Source organism: Nasonia vitripennis, chromosome 1 (assembly GCF_009193385.2).
Source record: "Nasonia vitripennis strain AsymCx chromosome 1, Nvit_psr_1.1, whole genome shotgun sequence".
Classification (NCBI taxonomy): domain Eukaryota; kingdom Metazoa; phylum Arthropoda; class Insecta; order Hymenoptera; family Pteromalidae; genus Nasonia; species Nasonia vitripennis.
Window position 1 is genome coordinate 28750707 of NC_045757.1, and position 23604 is coordinate 28774310.

The 23604-nt window shown below is 38.8% G+C and overlaps 5 protein-coding genes across 22 annotated transcripts; 2 read left to right on the forward strand and 3 right to left on the reverse strand.

Moving 5' to 3' along the window:
- The first annotated feature begins 28 nt into the window (after positions 1–28).
- LOC100680311 lies at positions 29–2121 on the forward strand. 2 transcript variants are annotated; one of them, XM_032599184.1, is made up of 7 exons: positions 330–423; positions 493–597; positions 687–818; positions 929–993; positions 1063–1467; positions 1550–1811; positions 1889–2121. In XM_032599184.1, the coding sequence occupies exons 3-7, from the start codon at positions 772–774 to the stop codon at positions 1971–1973; spliced, it is 864 nt and encodes a 287-aa protein (XP_032455075.1). In that variant the 5' UTR covers positions 330–423; positions 493–597; positions 687–771; the 3' UTR covers positions 1974–2121. The 2 variants fall into 2 exon arrangements, with proteins under 2 accessions (XP_031789623.1, XP_032455075.1); XM_031933763.2 differs by having other exon boundaries at positions 29–597.
- Positions 1849–3283, reverse strand: LOC100117409 (mediator of RNA polymerase II transcription subunit 29). The gene is made up of 2 exons (XM_001601877.6): positions 2906–3283; positions 1849–2777 (listed from the first exon to the last, which is right to left on the reverse strand). Exon 2 carries the CDS (start codon positions 2745–2747, stop codon positions 2196–2198), a length of 552 nt encoding a protein of 183 aa, XP_001601927.1. The 5' UTR covers positions 2748–2777; positions 2906–3283; the 3' UTR covers positions 1849–2195.
- Positions 3243–14528, forward strand: LOC100119428 (protein Jumonji). Of its 10 annotated transcripts, none has more exons than XM_031933748.2 (17): positions 3243–3584; positions 4117–4252; positions 4336–4508; positions 4612–6524; positions 6678–7209; positions 7802–8074; positions 8163–8377; positions 8468–9052; positions 9129–9431; positions 9502–9654; positions 9734–9932; positions 10006–10148; positions 10224–10533; positions 10613–11019; positions 11114–11212; positions 11292–11594; positions 11665–12461. In XM_031933748.2, the coding sequence occupies exons 2-17, from the start codon at positions 4167–4169 to the stop codon at positions 11749–11751; spliced, it is 5781 nt and encodes a 1926-aa protein (XP_031789608.1). In that variant the 5' UTR covers positions 3243–3584; positions 4117–4166; the 3' UTR covers positions 11752–12461. The 10 variants fall into 10 exon arrangements, with proteins under 10 accessions (XP_031789608.1, XP_032454998.1, XP_031789604.1 ...); XM_032599107.1 differs by having other exon boundaries at positions 3252–3329; XM_031933744.2 differs by having other exon boundaries at positions 3329–3584; positions 4333–4508.
- On the reverse strand, positions 14522–20181 carry LOC100119492 (solute carrier family 35 member C2). Of its 7 annotated transcripts, XM_032599174.1 has the most exons (8): positions 20045–20181; positions 18185–18282; positions 17529–17667; positions 17026–17251; positions 16735–16952; positions 16576–16648; positions 16069–16497; positions 14522–15986 (listed from the first exon to the last, which is right to left on the reverse strand). In XM_032599174.1, exons 4-8 carry the CDS (start codon positions 17230–17232, stop codon positions 15639–15641), a joined length of 1275 nt encoding a protein of 424 aa, XP_032455065.1. In that variant the 5' UTR covers positions 17233–17251; positions 17529–17667; positions 18185–18282; positions 20045–20181; the 3' UTR covers positions 14522–15638. The 7 variants fall into 7 exon arrangements, with proteins under 7 accessions (XP_032455065.1, XP_031789619.1, XP_008212315.1 ...); XM_031933759.2 differs by lacking the exon at positions 20045–20181 and having other exon boundaries at positions 18185–19440; XM_008214093.4 differs by lacking the exons at positions 18185–18282; positions 20045–20181 and adding an exon at positions 18046–18178 and having other exon boundaries at positions 14880–15986.
- On the reverse strand, positions 18893–23512 carry LOC116738563 (SOSS complex subunit B homolog). 2 transcript variants are annotated; one of them, XM_032599197.1, is made up of 4 exons: positions 21726–23512; positions 21271–21566; positions 20679–20768; positions 18893–20277 (listed from the first exon to the last, which is right to left on the reverse strand). In XM_032599197.1, exons 1-4 carry the CDS (start codon positions 21847–21849, stop codon positions 20143–20145), a joined length of 645 nt encoding a protein of 214 aa, XP_032455088.1. In that variant the 5' UTR covers positions 21850–23512; the 3' UTR covers positions 18893–20142. The 2 variants fall into 2 exon arrangements, with proteins under 2 accessions (XP_032455088.1, XP_032455084.1); XM_032599193.1 differs by having other exon boundaries at positions 21256–21566.
- Between the last annotated feature and the right edge of the window lie 92 nt (positions 23513–23604).

The window sequence follows — 23604 nt, forward strand, 5'->3', positions numbered from 1 at the left end:
GATGGTTTCCCATATTTTATTACTACTTTGTATTTTTAACTGCATTATAAAAATTCAAACCATAACTTTTGATTATCTTTGCATATGAGGTTATAGCGTTTTGTTTATAAAAATAAAGTTGTAACTTTCAGTAATTTCAGAAAAATCTGCTAGGTGTGCCACTTTTGCTTGCTTGGACCCCCATAATTTGAACATGGATAGCTTTGAGCAGTTGCAAATGCAGATGATGTGCGTATATCAAAAGATATTAATGACGATTTCAAACTGTAGATAAATTAATTTTTTTCTAATTTTTCTCTGGATTTTTAATTACTTAATTAAAAGTAAACAATTTTAACTGTTTACATAGTTGAGTTGAGTAGTTAAATTCCTATCATTTAGTTTTCTTGTTCCTGATAACATTAGTTTACAGACTGGGACAAGGTAGGTGTTATTCAATATTATTAGATTTATACAGCTCTAAAGGCATTTAAATTGTATTTTCGAAATCAGCTGATGGTCACTGGCGGTCAAAAAGGTCACATATACATATGCTTACTATAATTCGAATTCGATTGGTCGAAAAAGGATGGCGCTGCGCTGGCGACGTGTTTTTAGGTGCGCGCGGTTTCGGTTAATGTTTGTGTATACTTATATATACGAGGTTTGAATAATTGCGTATATTCTTTACTTTCTACTGTTAATAGTATAACACTTGTTTGTGGGATTATGGAGGAATAGTTTATAATCAATATCATATCGGTTTTAAAGAGCGCACTTTTGGAATTCCAAATGCAACACGAACAGTCGAAAATTACGGCGATGAAGAAAGCGGAAAGGTTAGAGTATTTTCATTTTCAAATATGTAGACTTTATTTATATAGGTACTGTTATTATGACAGTTAATTTGTATTTTATTTATTTTTAACATACTTTTTTGGGATTTTAGAATACGAAATGGTCGCACACCAGACAGAACTGATGTGCGAAACTTGAACATGAGTATGATGAGTAGTGAGTAATATTTCTCCCAGTTGCTTAAACATCTATGTCAACTTCAGATAATAATATTATTCTTTGCAGCCATGTCTCCAAAACGAAAAGTACACACATCGAGAATGTCAATGATGCCTCCTCCTTCATTAAACACAACTAACGCATCAAGGTTGTCTACGATGCCTCCTCCTGCTTCATTGAATACAACATCTAGTGCAGATCTGAGAAAAATGCAATTGGAGAACAACAATTTGGAATTAGAGCTAATGTACAGCCAGTATATTGCATCATATGCAGGATTGATTCTGGAAAAGAAAAAGTTGAAAGAGGCAGAGGAATCATTTAGCAAAACTATGCTAAGTCTTCGTGAAGAAACAAGAGTGTTATTGGAAAAATATCAAGCATTGAAAACAAGATTAAAGGATATTCAAGCTTATTCTGACTTGAATGATTACATGGATATCATTCAAGAAAATATGAACGAATTTATTAGTAAGTATTTAAGACACCTTTTTTAAATAGACATAATGAATTTATTGATTGAACATTTAAAACATTTTCATAAATATTTTAGATAAATTAGAAAAGCATGGGATTAAGGACAAGCTATCACATTTAGAGAAGGCATTGAGTCGTTTTAATGTTTTGCAGTGTGAGAACATTATATTGCCAAGTAATGCTGAGGAAATGAAAGAGTTTCAGAAAACTTTAAAAGACTGTTCCACCACATTACAACAAATAAGTGACCCAATGCAAGCTGATGGTATAGAAAATGTAGCAGGAAACTATGAAGACTTCATGAGAATGTACACTGAATTTTCAGGTGTTAAAAAAATGTTAGTCACACTTTATATATTTAAATATATATTGATATTTTTAAATAATAAAATTAATAATTTATTTCATATTTCAGAGTTGAAGAAAAAATCTGTAATTTACAGGCTGATATTTTAAAAACCTGCTCTCACTTATTATCACAGTCTAATGAGGCTGGCTAATCATCTATTTCTCAGATATTATGTTGAGTGGTTTTATATATTTTAAGAAACGAATTTTTATATATTTATTAAATAAACTTTGTATTTTATTACTTTTGTACATCTTGTCACAAACAATTTCTTTGTTTGTCCAAAGAATAATCTCGTAGAAAAGAGAACAGTTCTTTCTTAATAAACACAAAGTAATTATATTATAATACTTAAAAAAATAATTACACATGATCAATCAGTTGCTGAAATTGCTCGAGCTGCATGATTGAGTGTCTCGTAAACGTCACGAATGTACTGAACTTGTGTTCTAACAGTCATCAAATACTGCGAGTAATTCAAAGCTTCTTGGGAGCTAAGGTTATCTGGTCTAATAGGCATCACAGACACAGGCATATATCTCACAGAACTAGAATTCTGGCTCAAACATTCAATTGATGTTCTGAGATGAAGCTCGATCTGATCGCAAATTGAGTAAAATTCCTCCATGTTCTTGTTGAATCGGTGATCCGGAGGATCTATTCCCTTGGATGTGTCCACTAAACTGTTTTGGTGCAATGTATGTGCAGCAGTTTTCAAGGCAACTGAGAGAGAATCTCTCAAGGGTCCTATCAGAGATTTCACTTTAGAAATATTGTCTTGCTTCTCCATTGGTTGCGCTTGCTGGATAGGCGTTTGATTTGGATGCATTGCGTGCTGGGCATTCGCCATTTGAACAGGATTTCCCTGGACCATTTGATTCATCATTGGTCCACCTTGCTGCATTGGCATATTCATGTTGTTCATTTTGATTTTTGCAGTGTTGAAACGGGATTGCTGCCAAGAAAATTTATCGATAATAACATCACGTTTTAATAAACAATCGTTAAGTATGCGAATAACTCCGCCAAATGAAAAAGTTGATATATTGAGAATATTTTAATAAACATTATGTCCGCTCCTACCTATATAATACAAACGCGTATTTCAACGAAATGTTCGGTTCACAGATACCGATCCAGCGTCATGTCACAACATCAATTCACGGTTCACCCCTGAATCCACTCATGACTAGAAGTGAGAAGCCAGTAAGCTCGAGTCGAGCTGACGCTGCCCGCTGCCGTCAGCGGTCAGGCTCTTGTTACGCCATCTACGACAGTCTCGGGCCTCGGCGGCGTTGCAGTTCACACCGCCGCCACGGTATAAGTATTAAGTAGCGAGAAAGAGACAGCCATAGGATTGGTCCGCAGTAAGTATACTATACTTATAGGCACATCACGGCAGACAGGGCAGACTGCAGAGTGGCAGACTCCACTCGGCAGCCGATCGAGAAACATCGTGGCGGCGCAGAGGGAGAGGGGGCCACACGTACATACAGCTCGTTATACAGTGTGGCATTTAATTTTCCCTTCATAAACAATTGCTGCTCCGCCGCGTGTGCTTGGCGCGAATTATTCGCGCGCCCAATCGTATATAACATATACATACATTTTCATATGTATAACCTGTATGCACGTACGAATCCGGAATCAGTGCGACACTATAATACTTACTGGAATCTGGAATAGTAGGAGAGAGAGAGAGAGAGAGAGAGAGAGAGAGAGAGAGAGAGAGATAGCGAGAGAGTCGAGAGAATACTCACACGTAAGTATACATCAGTATGCATGTAGAAACGAAGGGGAGCGAGAGAGAGGACAAAATCGTCCCTTAAAGCGGGGGCTGCTTTGTGCATTCGAGGTGCGCAAGGGATATATAATATTAGGGAGAGAGACAGCGTACGCCGCAGCTGCGTGTGTGGGGGGTAGGCTTCACTTCTCTCGAATATTTTCTGCATAAAGCTTCGGAGAGAGAAAGAGAGACATGGCTCTCGGTAGAGTTTTTTTTCTCGTCGGAAGCCTAGCCACTGCCCCTTTTGCGAATCGCACGTACGTATTCTATAGAGTTGAGGTGTATATGTAGCCGTGATCGAAGGTCTGTGGGATATGGAAGACAAGAGCGTGAAAGAAAGACGTGCATCTTATATACATATAGGTAGCTGCGTCGTCGTCGTCGTTGTCCTGTGAAAAGGACTTGTGTCTCTGCGGTTGAGAGAATTGTTGTAGTCTTATGTGTGCTCCGAAATTGAATTTTTCGTTTATTTATTTTCTTTGCCTAATGCACTTTTGCTTTTACACAGAAATTTCCACGTAATGGAATAGACAATTATTGTGTCCTGGGAGCTGAAAAATGGTTTTAAGCCGAAATGACAAGAGAAAAAGGAAAGAAGGAGATCTTGTGGATCTCATGGATCCGATTGCAGAGCCCCCAAAAAGGTAAATTATCATAGCTTATGATCTTAACAATCTATGTTTTGCCTGGAACCTTCATTATTGTGACCTCATTTGAATTCTTGTAGAACCAAAATACACGCACAGAGGAAGTTTGCTCAAGGTGTAGCCACTCCAGTATTCAGTCCTGCGAGTACGCCGATCAAGGAGAAGGAGAAGACAAAGCCTACTGTGTTCAGAGAGCTAATAACGCACAAGCGACCCAACACTGAAGACTTTCTAACATTCCTTTGCTTTCGAGGTATGTTAATAAGAATTTATCAACATAAAATCCTAAACTTATATATATTTTTGTATATTCTTTAATTGATTGATTAATATTTATCTTGCAATCACTGTATTAGGTACGTCGATATTACCGCCGAGTTTGAACTTCTTCAGCGCGACTTCGAAGAAGGACAAACTTCAAGATGGTACAAAGACTCCAGGGAGCCTCTTCTCAAAAACGAATGGCACGTGCGGTAAGCCTCCAACACTGTCAAAAGCTGAAAACAACACTGTCAAAGCTCAAACAGCGACAGCTTCATCCCAAAAAGCTTCTGCAGCGGCTAAAGATAAAACCATTGGCAAACAGAAAGCCACGGCACCCGCAGCCAAGCCGGCGAAACTAAAATCGACGAGCACCGCGATCCAGGCTCTGAAGAAGAAGTACCAGGAGCAGCGTTTGGCCAAACAGCGTCTGGGCAAGTTCAAGCCTAGTTGTATGAAAACTCGTTCTGGAGCCACCACAACTGCTGTCACTAAAGTCCCGGCAAAGAAGAATGTTAGTAAGGAGGAGAACCGAAGACACGGGCTGCGCAGCACCGGTCTACCGGAGAGCGAGAAAAAGAGTCTACCTCTTAGGAAACCACCCACGTTATTAGCCAAGAAGAAGATTAAAGATGTTGAAGCGAAGAAACCCACCCAGGTCGCTAAGAAGCTCCTCGAAAAGAGCAAGAAGATCGAGGCAAGGAGGGTCACGAGGTCGAGACCTGCGGCCAGCGAGCCATCACCACCGCCAGCGAGAAGACCTACCAGGAAGACCAAGGAAGCTGCTGCTGTGTACATGGAGATTCTCGGAAGAAAGTTGGTGAGTCCGGAGCTAGAGAACGAAGATAATCTGTCTTTGGACAGTTTTCCAGAACTCCCGAACGCTAGGAAGATTGCACAAACGGAAAACGAAATCAAAGCAAAGGTCAAGTCACAAAAAGCTGCCGAGGGTGGAAAATCCGCTGCTAAAGATAAGGAGAAGAAGCCAGCTAGCAATCCCAAGCCTGCAAAGAAGAAGGTTATCAAACCACCCGTACACGTGAAAAACAAACGGCTGGTAAAGGTGCAGAAGTACTGTGAATTGAACAGCGAAGACGAGGCAGAGTCGGTGACATCCAAGGAGTCAGCCGAGAGCATCAAACCCAGAGCTGCTATGACGCGACGATCAGCACCGGCAGCCACCTCGGCGAAGGACAAGAAGACAGAGAACCGCAGTCTCCGCTCGAGCCGTAGCCTAGCGCCAAGAAAGAGTTCACCAAAAGCGAGTGAGGTGCAACAAACTGGTTCTAATGATACCGTAAAATCATCTAAGGCTGCAGAGTTACAAAATCCTACCAAGGCCGGTAAAGAAAGTGCAAAGGACCCAGCTAAGGAGGCAACACCTAAAGATAAGATGACGACTGCTGGCAAACGCAAACGCGAGACAAACGACAAAGAAATTGCGAGCAAACAGAAATCCGAAACAGCCAAGAACAAGAGCAAGGCCGTCGCTGCTGAGCCCGAGTCAGAGGAGGAAAGTTTAGGTACACTCTTGAACAAGATGAAAAAGAAAAAGGAGAACGAGAAGGAAAAGGAAGAAAGCAACCACGATCAACCTGCCAAGAAGGCTGCTGCGGATCCCAAGCCAGCGAAAACAATGAGTGCAATCAAGTCGACGATGGTGGAAACACTCAAGAGTCAGGCCGAAGCCGAAAGTACCGCCAAAATTTCAGATGACGAGGAATCCTTCCGAGGATTCACGAAAAAAGCTGTATCAAAAGTATTGAATACCTGCCAGACTCACGTCCTGGCGAATAGTGTGCTAGAAGAAATGGATAGTAAAATTAATTCACTGTTGAAGTTTGCTGAGACTAATGATAAGTTGAATAGTACAGTTCCGCCGGGGGTGAAAGTAGATACCAAATCTGGTGTTTCAAGTTTTTCCTGTGTTAAGTATCTGACAGAACAGATGACCAGCACTGGGGCGAATGCCTCGGTCAAGCAGGATCCTGATTTTGGAGACTTGAAGGTACCCACGAGAATGTTGTTGAATGTTTAATAAATTTTATTTTGATGAATCTATAAGCGAGAGTATTTATTTATTTTTGTATAAGTGTAAAAAAGAAATCATGCGTTCTTGTTGTATTTATTGTATAAAAACTAAATTAACTTTTTGAAACAGCCAACAACAAAGCACTCCAAGATATCAACCCCGACAACAGCTTCCTTGAACATAATCGACATGCCCAAGAATCTGAGCAGTCGTAAGGAGCGTGTCAACATGTCAACGGAGCAAATTGAGAAATGGCTGAACGAGAGTTCGCTCGCCAAAGAAGAGAGCAAGGTGGAAATGGAGAGTGTCTCCAACTTTAAGTACGAATCGCTAACCCTAGAGAAACCCAAGACCCATCCAGAAATTCCGATGACCCCAACGCACGGCCACCTGTCGATATCCCCCAAGATCCAGCACCTCGTACGTCCTGTCAATGTCACCTTGTCAAAGCTCTCTGACAGACTGAAAAAAGCTTCCTCGGCGATTGGCCCCACCAAGATGCCCACTGTGTTCCTCACCTCGCCCATTAAGCTGCCTCAAGCCAGTAAGGCCAAAACGAGCGAGAGCCCGGTGCAGACTGTTAGCAAGGAAAAGAAGAATCCGCCGAGCACGCCTCCCAGTAGGAAGATGAGCAAGGACTCGTCTTTTGGCGAGGACGCCGGTGAGTCTCGTAGTTGACTTCTGCAAGGAAATTTACTTTAACTATCCGAATATATATACTCTATGCGCTTGGAGAAATGCTTCTTTTTTTTTTTTTTTTTGTACGCCTGGAAGTTGTGCAAGTGTTATTGTATGCGAAAAAAAGAATCTCTTCTCTGAGTGCTCAAATGACACGACCATAATAACCGTGAGGAATAATTCGCAATCTTCTTTTCTTTTTAGCAAGCTCAAAGCGTAAAAATAAATCGAAATTTAAAAGCTTATGAGTAGTAACAGTAACTCAGGCTTTTGTTGTTGTCAGCTAGTTTGTTTTGTATAGTCTTCATCGATCCAGTTTTAAAAAGTAGTAGCCTTACACGTGCAATGCAAACACGAAATTTCATTCTTTTTTTCGTAACACACGACAAGTAAGTTTTTCCAGAAGTTATTATGTGTTGTGATTCTGTCATGTGTCAATTGTCCTCTTCTCTAACGGCCAGAGCTCAGCGGTTCGATCGTAGTCCAATGAAAAATCCATGCTGAATGTTATTTATACAATTTTCAATGGTTCGCGTAACTACTATGAACTAACGAGCGTAATTCGCAATTTTCAGCCGACAGCGACGCGGTGTCCAAGTCGGACGCCAACTCGGTGGGCGACTCGTCGGAGAAGAAGTCGCTGAACAGCCCCGAGAAGAAGGTTTTTTTTCACCAGCGCAAGCCCTTTCTGCCAAAGGTCAAGGAACGCAAAAAGGAGCCGAGCAGCACCTCGGCCTTCTCGCCAGAGAACGAGAGCAGCGTTTACGCGTTCGAGAGCGAAGCCGAAGCACCTGTAAGCACGCCCTTTCGCAGGAAGGCAAAAGACGCCGCTAGAAAAGATAGCGTCGGTCAGTAATGCCACTTAAACAAATTATTCGACTTGGACTTGAATACGATCTCGTGAAGTGTTAAATGGTTTTTATTCGATTTTAACAGGAGCCGTCGAGAAGGATAAGTCAACGAATGAAAAGTCAAGCAGTAGTAGCGAGGCAAAAGGCAAAAGTGGAGAGGAAACGAAAACTGTGACCGAGCCTTTAAACTCGCCGGAGGAAGCTCGGAAAGACGAAGAAAAATCGCCTCCGCTGTTGGAAAGAACAACTCCAAAAAACTTCGAGCTTCCGAAAAACTTTGCAGATTTGACAAACATACAGGTGAGCGAGGAGCTTGAATCTTGCGTCCATTTTTTCTCGATACCAAGAAATATTGGAGAAAACTAAACGAATCCCTTTTTCGGGCCGTAGGTGTTACCACTAGACAAGTTAACAACAAGCTGGAGCAATGTAAATTGTAGTGCCTCGATAGCGGTACAAGTTAATCTTGATGAACAAAAACAGCAGCAGCAACAACAGCAACAACAACAGGTACAGCAGAACCAGCAACAATCAACGACAGCGGAAGGCAACAACGATCAATCTAATGCAGCACAGAAAAGTACCGAGATTTCGACGCAGACCGATACTAACACTGACAATGACGACGATGATAGCGGGCAGCTATTTTATATACCGTTGCAGGCGGTAACGCGCAACGCCTCAGCCCAAGGAGGTCAGCAGCTTATTCAGGGTGTAGCCGTTAAATTAGGCACGGAAGGACCTACTGGTCCAAACCAAAGAGTTCTTCTCAAGGCAAAACTTGTGACGAAGCCTCCGATTTCGATTGCGAGATGTCCACCCATTGGTACTGTGCAGCCGACGGCAAGAGCACCGCAAAATGCGAGCGTTGATCAGGCGGATCTGCCATCGACTTCGACGGTCGATATAGACGGAGGGTTTAAGTTTCCTATACCCAGTAGCAAGAGTACCAAAACAATCAGCAGTACAGAAATTGTAAGTTTATTTTATATAATTATCATGCAAAGGTAAACATTATCAGATTGTGAATAAGTTCTTGATTCTTTTGCAGCATAAATCGCCGAGTCCCGAAAAGATAATGAAATCACCTATAAGTAACGTTAGAGAGCGAAAAATGTCATCCGAGGGTCCGAAAGCTCGTAAGAGCGGGGTCAAAGCAAAGCCACTCCAAATTCACTCACCAGTGAACAAAACGGACTTTCCGAAAGGAAGCGAAGACGCTCGGCTTGTAGAAGCGCCGACTTTTCGTCCCTCAGAAAAAGACTTTCAAGACCCGTTGGAATATATCGACAAGATACGCCCGATCGCGGAAAAGTTCGGTATATGCAAAGTAGTTCCTCCTTCAAATTTTAAGGTACATATTTTCAAGGCCTGATTCTCTGTAAAAAAGAAACAAGAATATTAAAATGTCGCCTTATTCTTAGCCTGAATGTAAAGTATCTGACGACATGAGGTTCACAGCTTATAATCATTACGTTCATCGTATGTTGAATCGTTGGGGCCCGAATGTCAAAGAGATGATGGCGATCAAGAAATATCTAGCTACGCAGAGTATTACGTTAACTCAACCGCCATGGGTACACAAATAAAAAAAAAGCTTTTAACCACCCTGGCATTTTTGTATAACCAATACTTCAAATCTTGGAATATTTTCAGATTGGTGGCATGGAAGTTGATCTGCCGCATTTATATCAGACTGTACAAAACTTGGGTGGATTAAAAGAAGTCATAGAAAAGAAAAAGTGGCAAAAGGTGGCAGACGGTATGAAAATTCCCAGATCAGCTCAAGACAGAGTTACTAAGTTGGATGATATTTACTGCAAATACCTGCTTCCCTATGATACCTTATCTCAAGGTTTGTGTCCTATAATCAATCAATATATCTATTTTATTAAATAAGATTACTCACACAATTTTTTAAATCATAGACGAGAGAGATAAGCTATTTAAGGATGTAGAAGCAGATTGGGCTAAGAGAGAAAAGCGAGAAAGGCAAGAAACGCAGTCAAACGATACAGAAGATGAGGACGATGAAGACAGTTCCGAAGAGATCGAAGAATGCATCGTAAAGGTACAAAAAAAGAGTCTTCATCGAACCAAAATGATTGTCAAAAAGAGAAAAATCTAATTATCTTCCGCTATACAGGGTCGCAACATGCCTCTGAACGCATTTTATAGGATTGCGCGCAATACACAGCGTATGTGGTTTGGCGAGCCGCAACGGTCTACCAATGAGACGGACGGTGCCTCGGTTGATGAAGTCGAAACCGCCTTCTGGCGTCACGTCGTCGAGAAAAAACGTCATGTTTGCGTTCATGCAGCGAGCATCGATTCAGGTGGTCGTGGATTCGGTTTTTCCGTAGCCAAGAACAGCCCCTTTGCTCGTCATCCTTGGAATCTCAAGATTCTTACTAACAATGTTGGGTCGGTGCTCAGAGCTCTCGGTCCTCAAATGGGTATGTTTTTATTGACTAATTTAAAAAAAAAATACTACGCAAATTTTAAAAAATCTCATGCGTTTTTATGACTTTATAGGCGTAACAGTACCAACGCTGCACGTTGGCATGCTGTTCAGTGCGTGTTGCTGGTATAGGGATCCCCATGGTCTGCCATGGGTCGAGTATTTGCACACAGGAGCAAAGAAAATTTGGTACGGTATTCCGGATGAACAGAACGCGACCTTCCGGCGAGCGTTAAGCTCTATGTTCCCGAGGCACTGTAAGAACAAGCGAATCTGGTTGCCGTCGGATACAGCGATGGTTCCACCCGACATGCTGGTGGAGAACGGTGTACCACTCTGTCAGACGGTTCAGGAGCCCGGGCAGTTCATCGTTGTCTTCCCTAAAGCTTTCACGTCGAGCATTTGTACGGGATACGTTGTTTCTGAGAGCGTATACTTTGCTCAAGCGTCCTGGCTCGAGACCGCTGAGCAAGTCTTCCAGGTGAGTGTCAATAACTCGGAGATTTCCAGCTCCAGTCCTTATATTATTAAGTTCATAGCTCTAATAATAGTATACTAATTATTTTATGTTTAAGGATATACACGATAGTTGCGAACCTTCGATTTTTTCATTTGAAAGACTGTTATTTAGCATTATCAATGATACTAGATCTCATATCGACGTACTTAAGCAGGTGTGTATCGCTTTATTAATTAAATAAAAATTCCAACAAGAATGAACTAGGAGAAGGTTACTTATTCGTCGTGTTACAGATTTTACCGACTGTTATCAAAGTTTGTGATAAGGAGATAGAGAACCGTAAGAAGTTGAAAGAGCTAGGTCTCACTAACACAGAGAAACTGCCACTGCCAGAGAACGACAAAAAAGGAAAGGCCAAGAAAGTAAAGGAAGAGGAGGGTGACTATGAATGTGATACTTGCCGAGCGAACCTATTCGTTTCTCTAGTAAGTAATCCCACAGATGAGAGCATATTTTGTCTAACCCATGCCATTCAATACATACAGAAGAAGAAGCAAGTTTGCGAAAATTGCACGCTTATGTATACGTACAGTGAGGTACGTATCTTTGATCGTTTTATGTTGAAAATGGTCGACTTGTTTTAATTATTTGTATTATATTTTACAGAGTGAATTGAACGATCTTATTCACAAACTGAAGGACAGGATCGAAGCCAAATCTAAAAAGACTAATCAAACAAAACAAGCTAAATAGAAAAAAGCGAATTATTTATTTGATAGATGACTGTATTTATAAACTCGTTTATATCGGATTGTGTTTTTAGGTAATTTTACCAGAAAAAATGTACGCTTGTCAAAAGAGATTATTTATTAGAAATTTTTAACAACCATTTAAAAGTAGCGAACAATTTTAATGTCGCAGTGATAAAGAGAGAAACAAACTAGGGTTGTTACAAAAAGAAAAATATTACTTTTTAGGGAAAAAACTTAAGGCAAGTGTTTTTGCTCGCCTTGTTAAAGCATAGTTGTTCTATGTATGTATTAGTCAATCTTGTGGTAGGTTTCTCAAGTACTTCTAAATAAATTTCACGCACTGCCTATATTAGTCAGGTGATCGAAAACTAGAACGTCGTCACTGCTGCTTGATTAAATAGGTCGCTAAAGTGTCTAACATGTCTAATATATTTGTCAAAATATTTTTATTTGTCTGTAAATTCGGATAGCATCATTGTATTATTAGTGAGATTAAGATTTGATTTCTAAGACTTAAAAACTTTTGTGTGAAAATAACAGAGATATTCTTTGTATTAAATTTTAATTGTATGATAAATGAGATGCGATTATTATAATTGTAATGATTTCTCGACGCACACATTTATTCGGATTGATTTTAATTTACAAGGATCTCCTTTCGTACAAAATTGTATTGATGCCAAATGCGTATTGTTGATTATATTTGTAAATATATGATTTCTTGTGCTTGTGATTTCGAATATTTCGAGATGCGCAATTTTCCAAAATCTCTAAATCAATAAAGCGATTAATTATGAATAACAACGTTTAAACATTTTTAATAATGAGATGACGACAAATGATTACAGTAGGTAAGGACTCCGCAACCAAAGTATTGTAATATAGTAACAAAAAATTAGCGATCGTTCACCTCCCGCCGAAAAGTGCCTGTCATAAGTACTTCACCGTGTGCTTGGTGGTTGGTGTGGCGTCCTCCGACTATCTGTATAGGTTTCCGCCAGAAAATATATACCTCAATGAAAAAATTAAACATGCGTATAGGGGTGGCGCATCGGAGTTGCAGTCTTCAGACAAGCATATTCCACGGCCAACAGAATAGAAAGAAAGAATATATTTCTCCTCAGTCCACACTCTCCCTCTCCCGCTCCCTCTTCCTCTCGCAATCTCTCAGTCGCTTGGTCGCGGGGTAGGTATACGTATAATCGAACGCACTTCACGTCGCTCGTCCACTTGTATACGCTGAAACTTCATTCATATCCTATTAAGTACTAAGTACTAAGTTGTTTTGGAGTCGAGATCATTTTTTTCCAAAAAGCAGTCTCCGCAAACTGTGCTGCAGTAGCTTCAGGTTTTCTCGAGTCAGGAGTCCGTTTTAACCAAGCAAAACTTTCACACACCACATCGAAGCGCATCGCGTCCAAACCTCATCCTACTCTTTGGTCTCAACACGCATTGCTATTGTGGCGACAAAACAGCAGCTGTGTCTTAGCGGGATAAATCTCCATCTAAAACCAAGCGTTGTCTGGTAGACAGGTGTGGACCAGTAAGCATCATAGCCAGAGCTGTGTGTATTATTGTGAGCCGGAGAATTAGCGTAGAATAATGGCAAAGCGTCGTGGTCGCAAGCGTGCCGCAACCAACGCGGGTGATAATCCCTGTGGAAAGTGCCACAAGCCTGTGAAAGCAGTTGCAAAGTGCGAAAAGTGTGGTGCTGATTTTCACCCGGGCTGTGCATTGTCTTACGTCAAGGCGAATTCCGCTCGCGAGTGCTGCACTCAAGCCTTCCGTAATCTCGGCAAAAACGCGAAAATAGCTGGAAGCCCATCGAACGCGCGAAAAGTCCAGAGGATCCGCAAGTTGAGCTCCTCTGCAGAGGACTCTCGCCCAGGCTCGGCGGACTCCTCGTCGCCAGCGGTCAGGGAGACCCGCCTCCGGAAAACGGCTGCTGCCGTGTAAATAATGCCCGAGAGAACCACGGCGTAATGCATAATGTTTACCGATCCTTCGTTAAAATTGAGTTAAAAAATATATATATATATATATATATATACATATATAGGAAGATGCAAAACTTCGTCATGATAAAACATACACGATTCAAATTCGATCCGTTGGGATCCTAATACTTAATTTTAGCAAAGGATTAGAAAGTGGCGTGCAAATTTGTATGCTGCCTATCCACAAATATACACATCAATCTGGGAATAAAAACGATATAATGGAAAACGGACATTTTTTTCAAATTTAGCTATATAGGGACTGACGCGACGGAGCGCGTGCCTCGTCGATAAAAAAATTTTTATTAGGTGATGGTGTTAGGTGTTTACGTATACCTATATAAGATATAATCTACTATAATAGTAGGATATAGTGCAGTACTATTATACAGGTGTGAACATCTCGTTCTTTAAAATAATGTAAAAATTAAGCATCCCATACAGATCGATATATGTAAATCTATTCATAATAAAGTAGATATACACATGAAACGGTCTAAATGCGAAGAGTTCGTTTATATTGTTGTGACCGAGATATTTACAAACTTGTACAAATTAAAATGACTAAATATACTGTACGTATAAAAATTAACATATGTATTATTTTTCATCCTTGTTTTTCATTTGTTTGCAAACGAGCGGCGACTGTTCGTCCTCTCGCGTTGATGTCAATATACTTAAAATAATATTAATTACAGGAATAGCATTACAAAAAACTAAGGTATTTTTCGAATGAAAATTTCACGCGAAAATAGAATAAAAAAGAACTTACACTTTAAAACTGATTTAATTTATTTATAAACCCAATTTATATGTATTAAATACATGTATTTTTGTCTCACAATCGATGATTTTCAGAATACTGTCGACTGGTATTAAAATATTTTTTTTACAAATATTAAGTGCGTTTAAATTTAAATATTACATTTGTCTCGTACTTAGCAATAATTGTTTACTTTTTTTTCTAAAGAATATAAACATAAAGTGCATAGAAAAATAACGTGTGCTTAAAATGTACAAATGTTTTCTTTATATACATAAAAATATATTTCGTTAATTCCGTATACTGTCAAGCACAATTTTTCATTAAATAGGTCCATCAAAATTATGCAAAATAAATTTTTTCGTTATATTGTGTCGTTGAAAAAATTATATTAATACTTACAAAATATTTTACATAGGAATTACAATTGTTCCATGGTGATCTGCTCATCATAAAACAATGAGGCAGAAGAAAAGTAATCACAGGTAAAATTAACATATAAATTGGCAAATATTGTATCTGAAGAAAATTACAGCTATGCATTATAATTGTAAGTTAATAAAATACATATAACTGTATTTCAAGTCTCAAATTGTAATAATTATTAGTTATTTCAAGCAAAGCGTAAACAGATTAGGTTTTGTACAAACATATTATGCCTGCTATTTCGATTTTTATTATGGCATCTTTGACACTAGAAGGAGAAAGTGTTGAAAGCTATGTTTCAACTTTGGTAAGACTAACTTTTCAAAATCTTGACTATTAAAAATGAAATCCTACTCAAACTTGTAGAATATTATGGAGATTATGCAACATGGCTAACTGTCAATATAGTATCTATAATCATTGGTAATAACTTGGCATTCGCGCTCGACTCAACAGAATGCTTTTACAATGCTTTTGATGAATCTTATGTATTTACCTTAGTATCTAGTGACTAATCGAAAAACAAATAGTTACATTCATCTTCACGCAACGAACTTCTTTTTTTTTTTAAATAACATTTTGTTAAATTTTCAAAGGTATTGAAAAACGATAATACATTCTGGAATGTTTGACATAAAAAAAAAACTGGAATCATCTATCACGCCGTGTTACAATTACAAAAGAAGTATAGCAAATTTATCTTTACTCCCTTCTTTGCGAGATCTCGGATAGTATTTGTTTTGGATTTTCTCGCCTTAAAATGTCATCTTCTTCGTCCGAACTAAAATTAGCATTAAGTAAATTTGTCAATGAGCTCGATTTCTGCATTATAAGCGGATTTGAATCGATTGCTTCGTCGGACTTTGAACAAGTTGTGGCCATTGAATTCGTCTGCAACTCCAGTTCGTTCACTGACTCTTTATTACTTATCAATATCTTCTGTATTACATGTAGACATATTCCGCCAAGGCACATAAGTAAACCTACGAAATTAAGGCCACTCATTTGATCTCCCTTCCATACATATGCTATGACCAGAATACATATTTCCTAAAAAATCATCAAACATATAAATTTAAAGCTCTAATTTTCAATTGGAATAAAAATAGCAAACCTTTAGCTGCAATCTTACCTTAAATATTCCAGATATAGATAGAGTAAGACTAGAACCATAAGTAACGACCAAGAATTCCAAAACTTCCATACCAAAAGCTAAAACAGCTCCCGAACAAATGACGAAAATCGTCGCAACTATGGTCGAAGTGTCACTCCAATCAAAGTTTGAGAGATCATTGTATATTTTGGCGCCTTCGATAACCGCAGTTACGGGAAGAATGGATATTAGCATCCATGGTTGCATATAATACATCATGTCGACTGGATTCTTCAGTCCGAGTTTTGATTTCTGCATTATCAATTGTGCTGTCGTCCAGCGTATACCGCTGGTGAGTGATGCTAAGAGACATAACGAAAAGCCTAATAAATTAAATTGCGTCGATTCATATGTGAACATTAGTAAACCGCCTGATATCATGAAGACTATTCCTGCTAATACCCATGACTGAAAGAGAAATTTTTAAGTTAATAAAAGTACGCGATGTTACAGTTTTACTTCGGAAATAAAAAATTCTAAGTTCACCTTTTTCTCTAATTTAAACAAAAGGGCAAATCCGAGAATAAAAATGATTGTAGTTGATTTTGTCATGGTGTACCTAAAAATGAAAAAATATTGATCAAAGCACTGTTTTTACGGTGAAGTAAACAAACATATTTAATATAATACTTTTTCAAAACTTACAAAGACATTGTGATAAGCGACATTGCCCAGTTTGAAAAGCCAATATCTAAACCACTGGCGATACCTGGGGGACCTATAGTCCAGATCGCAGTTTGCCATGATAAGCGGCAAATTTGTTGCTGTGTTTTGCAGCATTTTCTTATATGCCTTATGAGACTAGCCAAAAAGAATTTCATCACCAAATGACAACACACAACGAACAATGGGAAGTTAAATTTCTGCACAAAAAAAACATTATTGAGTACAATTTCGCCAACATTTTACTTATTAATATCAGTAACGAATACTTACGTAATCGCCATAGAGCCACTTTTGATAAAAAGTGAGTCCAATGGATAGTACAAAGTAGATGGATATTAATATAATGCTCTGCATCATCTTTCGCCAAAAAATGGCCTTCTTGGAAACCGTTTGATATTCCTGTCCATGCTGCAGGTAGTAATCGTTGGTATCCTCATCATCCCTGGTAAGTTCATACTTAACATTCGATCTTGGCATATTTTTTTTAGAACAACGTCTGGAAGCAACAAACACCTGTTAATCACTCAACCATTTACACTTTTTAATATGCGTGAAAAATAAAACATAAATGCGACTTGCTTTAATATAACTGAACTGAGTATAATTTTAGTATATCTCAAAAGTGGTTGCAGCATTGTTTTAATATATTTAAGCACTGCTGAATAGGACAGCTGCTTTATAACAAAAGCATGTCTACAGGTATTAAGCACTTGAATTCAGGAGATAATACATTGAGCACGTATATCAGTAAAATAAATTGTAAGACTAATCACCTTCAGTCCATTTAACAAACGTGGAAGGTAAGAGCTGAGCAGTTGTTAGCATAGATAAACTGCTGTCTAGTTGTCCGGTATCACCTATGAAATCTTAGCCACGTCCAAGTGTTGTATGTCATAGTGTCCCAACTTTTGACTGAAAGATAAAACAATAAGTGAAAAATTAAGAATCAAAATCTTGCAGAAAGTTACACAATCATCAGCTATTTGCAACTCTAAACTCAAAACTTTGATCAATGGACAGGCAACATTTTTGGAGCAATCGTGAATAAAAAATACTTGAATAAAGAAAAAAAAAGAAGTCTCCATTCATTGTAACTGCTCGAGATAAGGCTGCCGCGAGATAAACCTCCGGCGAGCATATTGAAAGCAACTCTTACATATGTTATGTACAGCATAACAAAATTATAAGTATCTTAACTAAGAACTTGACACTTTAAATTTCAAAAAAGTTGTATTTCTCGTCGCGTTATTCCACCAAGAAAGTTGTTTTAACGTATAGGTACCTACGTACGGGAGGAAAAATCGTCCTGATGTTTTTTCGTAAGAACGAACACATTCAGTCACAATATATAACATATAAAGACTTATATAGCTATACCCGGAAAGAGTTGGCAGGGCGATAAGAATATACAGTGGAAAGTAAATATAACCTCAAAGTCGGAAGAGGTCGACGATGCAGAGCTAGTGGAGCAGCTCCAAGACGGGCTTCTCGGAGGCAGCATCGACTCTCCGAGGTCCAGAACAGCTGCTGAATATGGAAGGACGGAAGATCTTTGGGTTATGTATTTTTGTGCGCGACGGCGGGATGACAGGCTGCGCGCGTGGCAACGTCGACGTGTATACTTATAGAGCAGAGAATATAAGACCCGGTTGACAACTGGACACTACTTGTTCATGCAGATATAGGTATAAGGCCGTGTTTTGGGTATATACGTATAGGCGGGAACGGAATAATAATTTTTACAGGTGAGATGTAAGTGCATATTTGCATATATATGCTTATAATGGCACGTCGGCGGGATAGTGTAGGTGTTTGAATTTTCATGCGGATTGTTTGCGCGTGTAAGTATAGCAGAAGATACAAGCACACGATGTGCGGTGTTTGCTTGAAGGTCGTTTTTATGATTGTAGCGAATGTGCAGTGATTGATGACTATAGGTATGTGATGATTTTTGTTTGCTCAAGTTAGTTGCTATTGCTCGCGAGCGTTTAAAAACTCAACGCTTCGTAAAGCAGTGAATTATTTAAGTTACAACGTAAAAAAATCGCAAAATTGAGTATCTGAATAATTTATAGTAGCTGTATCAAAGCTGCGTATGCAAGGTTTATTGTAAAGGTGAATTACTGTTCGAGAGACGTCGGGAAAAATTTCATTTTATTATAAAACCTATGATATACACGTTTGGCAAAACTTACACAAATTGTTATTCTTACTTGACGGTCTGTGACGATATTTGCAAGCGATTCTGGTTTGGCTTGTTGCATTAATTATACTTATAATCTACTTATATCGTTTTGCACTGTACACTGTAGATAGTGTTTCCAATACCAAGTATAATCGCGAAGTTATTAATTACGTGAGTAACGCTCATGCGTTTGTCATTGTCCATATTCTGGTCGCGATTTATTACACGATAGTATCACGAAGTTACTGCCAGTTTATTTTTCCACTATTTCACTACAAGTTACATATTTTCTATTTTAAAGGGGTGTAAATTATGCTTACTCAAAAAAGTATTTCAAATGAAAATATAGATGTGTATTACTGTCCATTATTTTTACAGAATCACTATGTATGCCGTAAAATGATCGTAAAGCAGTAGAAAAAAAAATATACGTGAATTAAAAGAGAACAATGTTCTCACAGGTAAACACAATAGCACGACGTAACGTGCAATTCATGACTAAAAAGTCGCATATACTTCTGGAGGAAGGCGACTCGTGACTATATGTACGAAACAAAGTTTACCTCTCTAGGGAAAAAATTCGCGCTTGTATCGAGTCAACTCACGTAATACATAATGCTCTTCTACACAGGATTTTGCATGACTCACTTAAGTCTATTAAACCGAGCTACAGACGATCGCATTTGTAATTAGATTTGCGAAGCAAGAAAATAAATTACCAAAAAGCGTGAATGCTGTGCATAAAAAGTCGTAAATTATGCAATGAATTTGTTTTTTCTCGTGTATTAAACTATTTTGAGCCGGTGCCACCAAACGTTGTTTAAAATGTGAAAATTCGATTTTGCCTTGTACACTGCATACAATGAGACAAATAATTATGCGTTATCGATCCGCGCGACATACTTATTAACTTCATTTGGAAGATCACTATTCTACAGCCAATAAGTCGATCGCAACTGAATAAACCATATTAATCGTAAAAATCAAATGCGTCGACTTCCATTCCAATATCTACAAAAAGATCGACGCATCGTCTCGACTGATATCTACAAACCTAGGACACTATCGGAAATAAAAATGAACCAGTGGGAACGGGTGTATTACAGAAAATTCCGGTGCGTGATCGTCCGTTGATTGATTCAGTTGTCCGAAGGCGGTGGACTACTGGTAGAGGCAGCAGATGACTTGCCGGTGGACGAGTGTTATCTGCGCTCACTGCGACTGGCGTTACGGCCGTAACTACCCCGACCACGAGGTCCGCTCTTTGTGCTGCCAGAAGACTTGCCGGATGAGGCCGTTGTCGCTGTGGTTGTGGACGAGGAAGAACCCGTTGTGCTCTGTAACAAGATATCGTCGACGGTGAAAGGCTTATTTTCAAAGGATACTGATAACTTTTGCTTTGCTGCAATCGCGTATACATGGTGCTAAGTTATAAAGTCATATAAATAGTTCTAGTTTTGTTTTTGTGATTCTACTTGTGACTCTTCTTTTGTGGACTACTTTAGTCACGAATAGGCGAGACTTGCGGACTTTAGCAGTCTGCGCTATAAAATTTTATACGATACTCTTGACTCGCTACGCTCGGGTGCTAACTGCGCCGTGTAAACAAGAACCATTTAAGTCACACGTATCGTAATGTACTATTGTTATTAATAAAACGAAAATTGATATGCAACCGCTCCAAAAATAATTTCATCAGAATAATCAAGCTTTCGTATTTGACAAATTGAAATCTCACCTGCGAAGAATTACCGCCTCCGTTACCACCTTTGCCGGATTCTTTGCTGCTGGTTGCCGACGAAGTCGTGGCCACCGGTGCTTGCGTCGTCTGCAAATGAACAATAATGCCTCGTGAGAATAAAATAATCGAGTGATACATTAGCGCGAGTCGCCGACTCTCTATACTTGTTGCTCCAGCGCCAACATTATCATGGGAATGGATATAGCGTGTAAGAAGAGAAAAAACGGAGTCGGGGTCATGTTTGTAAAAAGTGTAATGAATTTTTTACGCTTCGAGAACCCAAGCGTGAATTTGAGTTTATGGGCTTTTGCTATATAGGTGTATCGGGATTGCATTGTTTTGATTGTCGGTAAGTTTTTTGTTGAGGATGAATGTCACTTTTTTTTGAGTAAGTAGCTAAACTATCTTGAAGGGAAATTTCATCAAGGTAAACACTCTCAAGTATTAAAATATTAAATTTTTTGGTTTCACATGACAACAAAAAAATTATAAAAACAAATAATGGTAAAAGGTAGAATCAAGGCAAGCTTTAAAAAAAATAAAAAAATAAAAAAATAAGCATCTTCTATTTTACCAGTGAAGATCTTACTGAAGCTCCATTATTGCCATTGTTATTGGAGTTATTGCTGCCAGATGTACTTGATCCCTGACCAACCAGCTGATTAGATAATGTTGGATTTGGTTCGCTCATGTTTAACTGTTCATTGATGACCATGCAGAAATCTCCAATCTTCTGTATATCCCCATTTTTACCCGAATACAATGTGAGGCAATTTCTCCAAACAGATGCATAGCCCTTGGTCAGTCTTACAATGTCTCCCGGCATCAGCAGTGTTCCTGGCTCATCCCAGATCGATACATTCATGCACGCTGTGCTGTCAGCCACTGGAGTAAAATTTATATAAATATATCACTCATAACTAATTTAATAGTATTAATACATTTAAAGCATAACGTGTAATGAGTACATTGTATGCAGTGCACTGTAGCAAGTGTCTTGAATTCAGTGTAAATGTAAATGTAAACAAAATCATCAACACGCACCTTTTAACGTTCGAACTTCGCGGTTCTCTTTGGTGATGGTGGGATGGCCAACCTCGAGAACGATAAACACCACGTTGATGTTCTTCTGACCGGGGCGTATGTCCTTGATCAACACGTACTCCATCACGACTCCTGCACCTCTTCCTCTAGGCTGCTAAATCAGTATTTCTCTCAAAACTTGCTTCGTAACACCTTATCGTGGCTCTCGTAGTCTCTCAATGAAATCCAGAGTAGAATAATCGCTTTTCTTGTTCTAATGGATCGCGATAGTGGATCGATCTCGTCAACTCTACGTAGATCAGCCAGTCGATCTAGTATCCGAGAAAAAAAGCAAAAGTAAACGCGAATTAAATGCGTGTCTTGCGAAAGCTCATCGATCAGCCATCAGGTGCAAGTGCAATACAGCCATACAACCAACGAATATAGACTTCCTATAGAAGAACGGTTCTGGGTTAAAATGGGGGGACGAAAGCTTGGGTAACAGGCCGTTAGTTCTGTTACCCAACCGCTCGGCGGCGCCACCTATGAGTTTCCTACAGCTTGGCGCGCATATGAGCACGCACAAGCAGACGATTCATCATTCATGCAGTATATTATGTAAAATATACTTTTTAACAATAATGAAAGTAAATAAATGACAAGAAAATGAATAATGAGTGTGTAAGGAGGTTTTACAAAAGTATTGGTTGCGACAACCATATTTTTCTGACTAGGAAAAAACCGCGAAAACGCAGCTCCTGTCAGTTTCCCGCTCGATCCTGCTGTGTAAACAGCGCGAAGAGAGCTTTACCGCAGTCTCTGTGTTTGTTGGTCATTGTAGTCGACAGTTTACAGATTTTTTTTGCAACAAATAGCGATAAATAATAGTAGTGAATAGGGAAGTACATCGTTCTAGTTTCGTGAGATTTTTTTGGATAGGTTTATCGTGTTTAGCGAAGAAGATTTCGTGGTCAGCATGTCGCCTCCACGTGCACTTTGTGTCTACACCGATTGTGGAACATCGAAGGCAAAAAATCCTGATTTGACCTTTCACAGATTTCCCAGTGATGAGATACGGTAAATCTGTTTATCACGAGTGTTATTAGAGTAAATAAATGTGAAAATTCAGTAATCAGAGGTTATAATAACGTCCGAAATTCATGAAAATCTTTATACATTAGTAAAAGTTTCAGATGTAGATAAATTAAAGGAAAATTGCAGAAATAAACAAATAATTTGATGATTATCAAGGTAAAAAGTCTATACAAAACATTTTTAACGAGAAATTTGGTTTTTTTGTACCAAAAATAGTGATGGTTTTGGATTTCAATTTTGCATTTATTGGTTTTTGGTTTTGATGAGCAAGTGATATTTTATTTAGATATAATTTATTCCTTCCTAGGAAGCCTTGTAATAGTGATTTTTTGAGTTTGTCTAAAAACGTGTGGGAAGTGTGTTTTGATGCATTCTGAGTCGAGAAATGGTCTTTTTGGAAAATGTCCGTACGGATGCGTGTGTGTGTCCGTTTTTACCTTTTGTCTACTCGTTTTTTTTTATAGTGATTTTTCAGTTTTGTGATTTGAGTTTTTTACGATAAAGAATTTTAAGTATCACGTAATAATTAAACTATTATACACTATTACAATTTTCATAGTGCGTCACATATAATATTTATTTATTATTTACATCTACGCTGCTATTATTTAATTTTATAACATTCATGTAGCAAGGAGATTGACATTCGGCTGACTTGACGACTGCAAGCTTAAAATTTGAATGGCGCCGTGAGAGTGAGAGAGACAGCACGATAGAAATTGATGGCTGCCGCCATCTCGCGGAGCGTACCGAACTATCGCTTTCCGTCCCCTCGCCGCTATACGAACCGTTCTTCTATATGAAG

Bases quoted from the DNA above. Each gene is read 5' to 3' on its own strand.
- LOC100680311 (XM_031933763.2), top strand. From the start codon at position 772: ATGCAACACGAACAGTCGAAAATTACGGCGATGAAGAAAGCGGAAAG. The intron at 819-928 runs GTTAGAGTATTT...TTGGGATTTTAG, and splicing joins GCGATGAAGAAAGCGGAAAG to AATACGAAATGGTCGCACAC. The intron at 1,468-1,549 runs GTAAGTATTTAA...TAAATATTTTAG, and splicing joins AAATATGAACGAATTTATTA to ATAAATTAGAAAAGCATGGG.
- LOC100117409 (XM_001601877.6), bottom strand. From the start codon at position 2,747: ATGAACAACATGAATATGCCAATGCAGCAAGGTGGACCAATGATGAAT.
- LOC100119428 (XM_031933744.2), top strand. From the start codon at position 4,167: ATGGTTTTAAGCCGAAATGACAAGAGAAAAAGGAAAGAAGGAGATCTT. The intron at 7,210-7,801 runs GTGAGTCTCGTA...CGCAATTTTCAG, and splicing joins GTCTTTTGGCGAGGACGCCG to CCGACAGCGACGCGGTGTCC. The intron at 9,655-9,733 runs GTACACAAATAA...GAATATTTTCAG, and splicing joins CGTTAACTCAACCGCCATGG to ATTGGTGGCATGGAAGTTGA.
- LOC100119492 (XM_032599174.1), bottom strand. From the start codon at position 17,232: ATGCCAAGATCGAATGTTAAGTATGAACTTACCAGGGATGATGAGGAT. The intron at 16,953-17,025 runs GTAAGTATTCGT...TTTTTTGTGCAG, and splicing joins AGTGGCTCTATGGCGATTAC to AAATTTAACTTCCCATTGTT. The intron at 16,649-16,734 runs GTAAGTTTTGAA...TTTCATTTTTAG, and splicing joins TCGCTTATCACAATGTCTTT to GTACACCATGACAAAATCAA.
- LOC116738563 (XM_032599193.1), bottom strand. From the start codon at position 21,849: ATGGAGTACGTGTTGATCAAGGACATACGCCCCGGTCAGAAGAACATC. The intron at 21,567-21,725 runs GTGCGTGTTGAT...ATTTTACTCCAG, and splicing joins CGAAGTTCGAACGTTAAAAG to TGGCTGACAGCACAGCGTGC. The intron at 20,769-21,255 runs GTAAAATAGAAG...GTTCATTTGCAG, and splicing joins CTTCAGTAAGATCTTCACTG to ACGACGCAAGCACCGGTGGC.